Source organism: Magnolia sinica, chromosome 12 (assembly GCF_029962835.1).
Source record: "Magnolia sinica isolate HGM2019 chromosome 12, MsV1, whole genome shotgun sequence".
NCBI lineage: Eukaryota > Viridiplantae > Streptophyta > Magnoliopsida > Magnoliales > Magnoliaceae > Magnolia > Magnolia sinica.
This window is the reverse complement of record NC_080584.1, coordinates 358513-369615: the sequence shown is the minus strand read 5'-3', so window position 1 is coordinate 369615 and position 11103 is coordinate 358513. Positions and strand designations below refer to the sequence as shown.

Genomic DNA, 11103 nt, shown 5'->3' with positions numbered 1-11103 from the left:
CAATCTAGCTCTTGTGGTGAACTAGTGTGAAATTGTCCTAGTGCCTGACTCGAAATCATGGCTTGTTTAAAAAAAAAAAATAATAATAATAATAATAATAATAATGAAGAAAGAGTCCATCACACCAGCTTGAAATGGCAAGTGTGTCAAATGCAGTAGAGAGCTAAGCTAAGCACAAGGGCCATTCTTGTCAATTGGTCATCTGTTACATGCAAATATAATAACTTGCAGACGTGGTCTTCCCATCCGAATTGCAAAAAAGCCAAAATAAAAAAATAAACCGCCTAACGAATAAGATACAAGATGATACGTACACTAGAATCCAAACTGCAAATATCTTTATTAATAGAAAACTAAAAAAACAAAGCAGGTACAACCAAAAACACAAAAGAAAAGGACATCCCACCTCGAATGCTATCTTTTAAAAATCTTCCATTTCTATTTTAGTCTTTCTTTGACTCTATTCAATCCCAAACTTCTTCTTCAAGAACCCCACAAGGTCATAAACCTTGTGCGGGTCTGGAAGTGCTTTGGACACACTCTCCCTCTCCATACACCTCTTCAACCACATCTTCAGCTTTGGGCATTCCTTCTCTATACTGAAATTCCCCTCGGTCTCATAACTGTAAAACCAACAAGAAAAGGGAATCAAGGCAATATCGATGAACCCAAAGGTATCACCTCCGAAATATGTTTTGTCTCCCAGCTCGCCTTCCAACAATTTCAAGCACTCTATAAATTCCTTCTTTGCTGCCTCTTTAGCCTCTCCTTTGCTTTTCCATATCTTTGATCCAATTTCATATATCTAAACAAAAGAAAATAATTATTAAAAAGGCACATTTGCTAACATTTATAATGAGCAAGGAAAGATTAAAAAAGGGTCCTCAATGGCCAGACTAGCCCATCGGGCTTTTCGGCTGGGCTCCATTAGGATATTTCGCCGGAAGTTTGAGCCACGCTTAATTCAAGCTCTTTTATTAATTGGGCCAATATAGGTTTGTCTAAAACCCAATTACTTTGCCCAAGCCTAGCTTGGCTGTGGCCTTTAGCGTTTTGATGGGCATTTTTGTAATTATAAATTCACATGCTTTGCTTCTTGTAAACGTGTAACCCACCTTATAATCAAACTGGCTTGATTTTTGGTATATGGGTCATGAAAGGTGGGGCCCACCTAATGAACAACACAGATACCTTAGCTCTTGGTCAGGCTTTTGGGTCTAAGTTTTAATTTGCAAATTGGGCTTGGACTAACATGACCTGGCCTGGCCCAGGTCCACCCCCATCAATAGCCTCTACTGTATAAAAACAATATATACACCGAATCTCAGTGTATAATAAAGCTACACAGCTTTAAAAATGCATACCATGTAAGCTGCATTTTCATGAAATATACATAAGCTGACCTTCTTGTCTACGTAGTCAGCCCAGAACCTGGCAATGGCCCGTTGGTAAGGATCTTTGGGCAGCAACAGCGATCCGTCCGTCCAGACCTCATCGATGTATTGGACGATTACGAGTGATTCGCAGATGGTCCTTCCGTTATGGATAAGGACAGGGATCTTCTTGTGGATGGGATTAGATTGAAGGAGGAGAGGGCCCTTGTTGAAGAGATCCTGTTCCTTGTATTCGTATTCCACGCCCTTCTCAGCCAATGCGATTCGGACCCTGAGCCCAAAAACACTGGCCCAAAAGTCCAAAAGAACGACACTCTCAGCCATTTGATATGAAAATTTAAAAGAGAGAAAATGCAAGTGTTTGGATTGTGGTTTGTATTGTGGAGCATTTGGGAGGTTGGGATTGGAATTTATAGGGATTTCTTGGTTGGCGTGGGCTTGTTTAGCGGAGGATTGCATTATTTAATTCATTTCTGTCAATTTCTACCATATAAAGAAACTTAAAATACTGTAACAAAAAAGATATATAAAAACAGAGCGTTGACAAGTCCGAAATATGCATGCGTCATGTCAATACGCGGAGGATTCTTATTGGCGCTTGGATTGGGTACTACCCATCAGTACCTAGCTAGAAACGGACGGTCCTCTCAGTGTTATGTGGCGCCCACCGTGATTTATATGTTTTATACCTGCCGTCCAGCCATTTTGAAAGATCATGCTTAGGCATGAGCCAAAAGAGAAGCAAATTGAAGGCTCGAGTAGACCGCAACACAAGAATCAATAGGGATTGAAACACCGCCGATGAAAACTTCTTATGAGTTGGAGAAGTTTCAGTTCGAGCTAATATTTATATTTTCCCTTCATTCAGGCCTATGTGACCTTATTAATAAGTTAGATGGCAAATAAAAACCATGATAGTCCACTTGAGCCTTTAATTGGTAGAAGTTCAATCGCTACCACTTATGGTGTGGTCCACTTGAGCCTTTAATTTGTATCTATTTTTGTTGTTGCCCTAAAATGATATGTCCAAAAAAAAAAAGATTGCATGGATAAAACATATATACCAAGATGAACTCACAGAGGCCCTAACATGATTGTCATCTTTAGTTAGGTAGTGGAAGTATCACCTGCTCGGGGCATTCCTATTGTGTTTAGGGTTGTACACGACCAGAGTTAGCTCGGTTAGCTCGTTTGACTCGGCTCGAAAAGCTTGATTTAAAATTTAGTTCGAGCCGAGTCGAGCTGATTTTTTTTGCTCGAAAACATTTCGAACCGAGTTTGAGCTTGCCTAAGCTCAAATCGACCCAGATTGAACCCCAACTTGAATTGAACTTGGATCGAACCAGTTCGGTGACTTGGTTATTTTAATATTGATGTTGCTCACAGAGTGTTTGATAAAATAATGAAGTGTCGGCTAGTGGCTAGGAAGGTATGGATATGAAACAAATACCCTCATATCTTAATTTTGATGTTGCCCATTGAGTGTTTGATGAAATACCTAGGAACTACTGTTGCTGTTTTACACACCGTAAGAAATTTTAGGTGCACTCCATGTGTATGAGAAAATGCTGCACATGCTCGATTTTGGCTTGAACTCGGCTCGAATTGGCACGAGCTACTGATCGAACCAAGCCTGGCCAATCAGGCTCGAGGACCAACCCAAGCCGTGTTCGAGCTGGGGTCAGTTAGTGGCCGAGCCAAGTCGAGTTGTGCCAAGCTCGACTCGATTCGACTTGTGTACAACTCTAATTGCATTGCCTACAACACCACACAGACCTCCTTATCATATATGTATTTACGTGGCAAAGCTATGTGGGTTCATTATGATATATGTGTTTTATCCACACTTTACAGCCATTTTGCCGGATCATATTAGAAAATGAGGGGGAACAAAAAAAAGGAAAAAAAAAAAAAAAGAAAAGAAAAAAAGAAAGAAAGAAAGAAAGGCATTTCCAAAGCTCAAATGGACCACACAACTGAAAATAATGGGAATTAAATGTCTGCCATTGAAAATTTCTTGGGGGCCATAGAACTTTTAAGTGAAGCTGATATTTGTGTTTTCCCTTCTTCTCATCTGAGTGACCTTATCAACAGTCGAATGGCAAATAAACATTATGATGGCCTTGGAAAAGTTTCAAACCTGTGTAGTCTACTGGTGCTTTAGATCTACCTCATTTTTAGGCTTATGCTCTAAACTAATCTGAAAATTGATTGGACGGCATGGATAAAACACATACATCAAGGTAGGGCTCACAGAACTCTGCCACTTATACAAAGCCCCTACCTACCAGCAACCCATCCACCGTAGATTGAAAATTAGTTGGTGCAATTTTTTGTCCTTGGCTATTAAATCATCATCATGGAAGCCTTATCTGTTTTTTTTTTTTTTTAATTTATCTTGTTAGTACACCCCACTATAAGTTAACACTTCATTGTTAGCCACCCCCACTGGGAAATCGATACGAAGACCTTGGTGTTGAAACGAGGTATCTTTCACTCAGTCTACCACTTGAGCTATGGATCGGGGTGTATGGAAGCCTTATCTGATTGGGTTGGCTTTACAAATCCTGCTTCACGCATCACTTACACAAGGCCCCATCCTATTATAAGATCAACGGCTATAAGGAAATGGAGATAGTGAATTAGAAGCATGTGGTTAGAATCACTGGTCACTGTGACTGTTGAGGTGCTCAGTTGACAAGAGGCCTGGATGTGGACAGTTTGGATGTGCATACGCCAATGTAGGTAGATTCGTCACATTGATGATGCATGTGGGGGCTTAAGCATATTGATGTAGAGTAGGTCGCAGACAGTTTCATGGCCAAGATGATCAGAAAAGGCCCGGTCAATGTCAGCAGTAATTCGAACCATTAGGCCTTAAATCGGCATATCTCGCAATTCAGAATGAGTTATCAGATGTAAAATATACGATTTTGAGGTAGGACAAGCTACTTTAGCCACCCAACCTGCTATGCCAGGTTGCGCAAGTTGGATTTGTGAAATACCATCTGATCGACAACCGTTTCCCTATTTTAACTCCACTTTTATTATAAATGTTAATTTTAGTTTGATTATAAATCTTCATCTATTGGGTTTTAGGAGTTGTGCCCAATGTGAAAAGTGCTTAGAATAATTAAGAGAACGGCGTGGTGAAGTCAAATCGGAGACTTACTATTTTTGGCTGAAAACCTTGTACACTAATAGACATCATGATTGTCTATAAATAGTAAATTTACTATATATTTATAGTATGTTGTGAATTTTAAGAGTTTTAGTTGTAGTTTGAAGGGTTGTAAAATTCCTCTCTTTACTTAGTATCCCTATTTAAAGGGTTGTGAACTCGTTTATTCCATTCATCAATCAAATTACGAATTTTATAGAATTTATTTCTATTTTGTTTCTTCTTTTCTCATGGATTTGAGAAGTCTTTGTAAGGAGTTCAGAAGCTGTGTGAATTCAGAGTAATTATCCTTGAGGAAGACGGTGATCGACCTCATTACGTTCATCCCTGCATCACATATGCAAGTGGCAGATGGCAACATGTGCATATGTGGGGCTAAAATTTGGATAGTCAACTCGCATGGTAGAGACATACAGTAGATTAAGTTATTTTTAACTTGTCCACTAACTATAACTACAAAATTTATGTCCATAGAGAGCCAAACCAGAGATTGAATAGTTAAGACCGTATAATGTATTCTATAGTGAGCTTGTCATTCTTCATTCCCTAGGAATAGAAAGACCCCAATGGAGTCTCCTATGAGACATTTGGCCCCTAAAGTTACTTAAACCTGATTAGCTTATTTTGGTTTCCACTTATTAAGCGGGTATGCATGCTTGTTAAATAACACATGACTTGTCATCTAAAAAGTTGAAAAGCATGTTTCATTTCTAACATCACAAAGGTTTAAGTTTCCTTAGTCCACCTTTATATCCATCGTCCATCATGTGGGGGCCAACCTTTGATGTAGTTTGTGTTGGGGGCCTTGCACAAAACCTTAAGATCTAACCTCCCAAAACAAACTAAAATTATGGGATAATAAAGCAATGAAAATCAAAGTATAAACCACATCACACAAAAGATTTTTACGTAGAAAACTCTCAAAGAGGTAAAAACCACAGGACCTCGTCCAGATCAACAATTCACTATGAATTAGAACGTTACAACCTTCTTCACTCACGCAGGAGTGGATAAACAGTAAGAGAATAAAAGAAAAATGGAGTGATCTCACCGATCACAAGGACGTAAAAGCATTGAGATGTCAACTCCCTTCCACAAGCTTCCTCTCTCTCTTTTCTCTATCTCTCTCTCACCTTTGATAACCCTAAACTCTTTAACAAACCCTTATAAAGCTTTAGGAAACCCTCTTGCATTGCCTAGAAAGGCCCTAGGCACCCGTATTTATAGATTTGGAAACCCCCTTTCGCACCTCTTGCAAAATCGCTTCCAATTTCCGCAGTCCGCACAAGATCTGGACACAAATCTGCGTAAGCTTGACTAGTAGTGCAGAGTCCTCGACCGGTCAAGTGGCACCTTCGACCGGTCGAACACATCCCACGACTAGTCGAGTGCCTTGGAAATCCAAAACTTCAACTCGCTGGAAAATAAGTCAAGCTAGTCCCCAATTGGTAGTGTACCAGCCCTCAACCGGTCGAGCGAAGCTCACGACCGATCAAGCCTAGGGAAAAAATCTCATCAAATCTCTCCCCTTTTGACCCAGGAAGGATTCACCTTCTTCAAGCCAACCTGATTTCTACAAACCTCAAACTTGCTCTTGTGCAAAACCTTGGTCATCATGTCTGACCCATTGTCTTCCGTGTGGACTTTCTCAAGCTATAACATCTTCTATTCCAAAGTATCCCTGATCCAGTAATATCGTATCTCTATGTGCTTTGACTTGGAATACTAACTTAGATTCTTGCTCAAGTGTATAGCACTCTGACTATCATAATAGACCACGTGCTGCTCCTGCTTCAGGCTGAGTTTTCATAGGAACCTCTTCATCCAAAACATCTCTTTATATTCCTCTGTGACTGTAATGTACTCGGCCTCTGTCGTCAACAATGCTACGACATTCTGTAGCTTGCTCTGCCAAGAAACTGCTCCCCCTACAAATGTGAATATGAACCCCAATGTAGACTTCCTGGAGTCTATGTCACCTACCATATCTGCATATGTGTAGCCCTCTAATACAGGTTTTCCATCACCATAGCATAGGCTCAACCTGGATGAGTCTCTTAAATACTGCAGTATCCATTTCACTGCTACCCAATGCTCTTTGCTAAGATTGGCAAAATATCGGCCGACAACACCAACTGCATATGCTATGTCTGGGCATGTACACACCATAATATACATCAAACTTCCTACAGCTGACGCGTAGGATATCTTCTGTATCTCTTCCACCTCTGCCTTCGTCTTGGGACACTACTTGTCGCTTAATCTGAAGTGACTATCCAGTGGAGTATTGACTGGCTTCGCTGCATTCATATTAAACCGCTCTAAGACTTTCTCAATATACCGCTCATGTGACAGTCAAAGCTTTCTGCTGCTTCTGTCACGGGTTATCTCCATTCCTAGGATCTGTTTAGTCAGGCCCAAGTCTTTCATCGCAAACGACTTGCCCAACTCTTGTTTCAGCCTGTCGATCTTCTTGATGTCTTTTCCCATGATGAGTATGTCATCAACATATAACAGTAGAACTAAGAAATCACCATTTGAGAACTTGCGCGTGAACACACAGTGGTGCGACTCTGTTCTGTCATACCCATGCTTCAACATAAACGAGTCGAACTTTTTGTACCATTACCGTGGAGTTTGTTTCAAGCCATACGAGCTCTTCCTCAACCTACATACCATATGTTCTTTGCCCTTGACTTCGAACCCATCTGGTTGGTGCATGTAGATCTCTTCTTCCATGTCACCATGGAGGAAATCGGTTTTAACATCTTACTGCTCTATCTTCAGATCCATGCTAGCCGCCAACCCAAGCAACACCTGTATGGATGTCATCTTCACCACTGGTGAGAATATCTCCTCGAAGTTTATGCCTTTCCTCTGACCGAACCCTTTCACTACAAGTCTGGCCTTGAACCTCATCTGTGAATTCTTCTGCTCAATCTTTTTTCTGAACACCCACTTGTTGCCCAGACCTTTCTTGCCCTTAGACAGTTTCACCATATCATAGGTGTGGTTCTTATACAAGGATTCTATCTCCTCTTGCATAGCTTTCAACTACTCCCCATTATGCTCGTCGGCTAGGGTCTTAGAATAATCTTCTAGCTCTCCCCCATCGGTCAGCATAATGTACTCATGCAGCGAGTACCTCTTGGATGACTGTCTGTCCCTAGATGACCTCCTCACCTGTGGCTCAACAGGTGGATCAAGTGGGGGCTGCTCTCCTAGTCCATCTTCTGAAGAAACTCCCTCATCCTTTGCACCTTGCTGTACTCCTCCACCATCAGGCCCTACGAGAGGAATAATCGGATCCATGTCTTCTAGCTTACCTAAACTAGGCTGGTTCTTCTTTGACTTACCAATGTCTTCTATGCACTGATCTTTAAAGAAAACCACATCTCTGCTCCTGACGAGCTTCTTCTCGATCAGATCCCACAATCTGTAACAAAACTTTTCATCACCGTACCCCAAGAACACACATTGTCTGATCTTCATATCGAGCTTGGACCTCTCGTCCTTTGGTATATGAACGGATGCCCTGCATCCAAACATCCTGAGATGACTATACGATGGATCTTATCCAGTCCACACCTTCTCGAGTACTTCTCCATTTAACGGGACTGATGGAGATCTGTTTATCAGATACACTGCCGTGTGTATTGCTTATCCTCAGAACGTCTTAGGCAACTTCGCATGGGATAACATGCATCTGATTCTCTTTACAATGGTGCGATTCATTCTCTCAGCCACACCATTATGATGAGGGGTCTTGGGAACCGTCTGTTCATGCTGTATACCCAGGGACTTACAATACTTGTGGAAGTCACCAATGTATTCACCACCATTGTCAGTAAGGATGCACTTCAATGATCTACTTGTCTGTCTCTTGACCATAACATGAAACAATTTAAACACACCAAAGACATCGTCCTTAGATTTCAAAGCATAAACTCAAACCCTCCTAGATGCATCATCTATAAAAGTAACAAAATACAATGTCCCACCCAAAGTTTTTGTCCTCATAGGACCACAAACATCAGAATAAACCAAATCTAATGCATGTACTTTATTAACATGAGAATCAGATTTAATAAATGAAACTCTATGTTGTTTCTCTGATAAACAATTAAAATAGGTTTTGAGAGGTATACCTATCACGTTTAGAAGGAGTCGCTTCCTCGCTAGTACTTGAAGCCATTTTTCACTCATGTGGCCTAGACGCTTGTGTCACATGTCAATAACTGAATCTTCCACTGCATTCTACCTACCCTTGCACACATTAACACTTGCTTTGTAAAGGGTGCAACACTTCTTTCCTCTGGCTGTGATCAATGAACCCTTGATGAGCTTCCAGCGCCCACCAATAAATCTGCTTTTATAGCCATCATCATCCAACCTTCCCGTCGACATCAAGTTGACGCAAAGGTCTGAAATATACTTCACATCCCTGAGAACTAATGTGTAGCCCACATCGGTCTTCACATAAATATCACCGACCCCTACGATATTCGAAACGCCAAAATTTTTCATCTTCACGGTCTCATAGTCACCTAACTTATAGCTTGTGAAAAAATCCCTACGTGGAGTCGCATGAAAAGAGGCTACCGAGTCAATCACTTAGTCGGTGTCCTAACTCGTAACCGTGAGACAAACATCATGATTTGCTGAAAGAATAACTACAACATCGCCATCTGAAGCGACTACAATGGAATCTGATTCATCTTCCTTCTCCTTTCCTTTTCCTTTCTTGTCGTTCTTATTCTTATAACATTCATGCTTATAGTGGCCCTTCTTGCCACAATTCCAGCATTCAACATCATTCCTGGTGCTCGATTTGCCTCTTGATTTATCTCGGGCCTTTCCACCCTTTCTGTTATTTCCTCTCCCTTGTTCATGTGTCACAAGGGTTTCTTACTGAGTAGACCCCTGAGACTTGCTCCTTGTCTCCTCATTGAAGAGACAGCTAGTTACCTGTTTCATGGATACCTTTCTGTTTGGTGCGGAGTTACTTAGAGACACCACCAATGTCTTCCAACTATTAGGCAATAAGCTAAGCAATAGCAAAGCCTACAATTCATCATCCAAGACCATCTTCATAGTGGAGAGCTGGTTCACTATATTGCTGACCTCATTCATGTGCTCAATCACAAAACTATTATCTTTGAACTTGAGATTCACAAGTCGCCTTATTAGAAAAATCTTATTACCTGTTGTCTTCCTTTCATACAGCCCTTGTAATTTCAGTCATGGGCTTGCGGCTGAGGTCTCTATAGACACATGGTGGAATACGGAATCGTCCAACTATTGTCTAATAAACCGAACCGCCTTTCAGTCCATCTTCTTTTAATCATCATCAGACATATCCTTGGATTTTGCTGATATATCTAAAATTGGAGAATATAAGTCCTTGCAATAAAGCAAGTTTCCATCTTAGCCTTCCATATGGTCCAGTTAGAACCATTAAGGCTGATCATCCTTAATGAGCCACCTTCCATAATTCAAAATCAATCCTACACGTTCAATGAACTTAGCTCTAATACCACTTTGTTGGAGGCCTTTGCACAAAACCTTAGGATCTAGCCTCCCAAAACAAATTAGAATTATGGGATAATTAAGCAATGAAATAAATCAAAGCATAAACCACACCACACGAGATTTTTATATGGAAAATCTTTAAATAAGTAAAAACCACAGGACCTCGTCCAGATAAACAATCCACTATAAAGTAGAACGTTACAACCTTCTTCACTCACGCAGGAGCGAATAAACAGTAAGAGTTTGGTCATTATGTGGGTCATCCATCATGCAGGTAGTAACTTAGATGTGGGCTATTCTTCATTAAGAGTCGACCTTTAATGTGCACCATCAATTATGTAGGGCCTACCTTTGATGTTGGTTATCGAACATGTGGAGCCTACCATCAATGTTGTTGTCCATCATGTAGAGATCGCCTTCAACATCCGCTTGCCACCTTTGATATGGACCATCCATCATATGGGCCCCACATATGATGTAGGTCATCCATCATATGGGGCCCACCTTGGATGTGGGCCATTCATCATTACCAAATGATCGTTGATGTAGATCATCCATCATATGGGGCCTAGCTTTAATGTTTACTGCCCATCATGTGGAGCCTGCCTTTGATGTGAACCATCCATCACATATGCTTCACCTTTGATGTGAGTTGTCCATTATATCAGTCCACTTTAGATATGGGCTATTTATCATCAATAAATACGGGCCGACCTTTGATGTGGAGAATCCATTATGTGGCCCAAATTAATATGTGATCATCTATCATGTCACCTTTGATGTGGAGAGTCCATCACATGTGGCCTCCTATGATATGCACAGTGAGATAGGTCCACTAATATGGACAGGGAGAGAGGGAGGTAGAAGTAAATACATAAAAAATTAAAAAGCTAAAAAAAATAAAAAATAAAAAATAAAAAAAACCTTATTGAGATAGGTTGCTTTCAACAATGTAATTTTACAATGGTACTTACCAAATTAACTTCGGCGAAAATG

The 11103-nt window shown here is 40.7% G+C and overlaps 1 protein-coding gene across 1 annotated transcript; it reads right to left on the bottom strand.

The window, feature by feature from the left end:
• Window positions 1-316: 316 nt before the first annotated feature.
• On the bottom strand, window positions 317-1813 carry LOC131220712 (probable glutathione S-transferase). Its single transcript, XM_058215510.1, has 2 exons — window positions 1404-1813; window positions 317-805 (listed from the first exon to the last, which is right to left on the bottom strand). Exons 1-2 carry the CDS (start codon window positions 1716-1718, stop codon window positions 461-463), a joined length of 660 nt encoding a protein of 219 aa, XP_058071493.1. The 5' UTR covers window positions 1719-1813; the 3' UTR covers window positions 317-460.
• Window positions 1814-11103: the final 9290 nt, after the last annotated feature.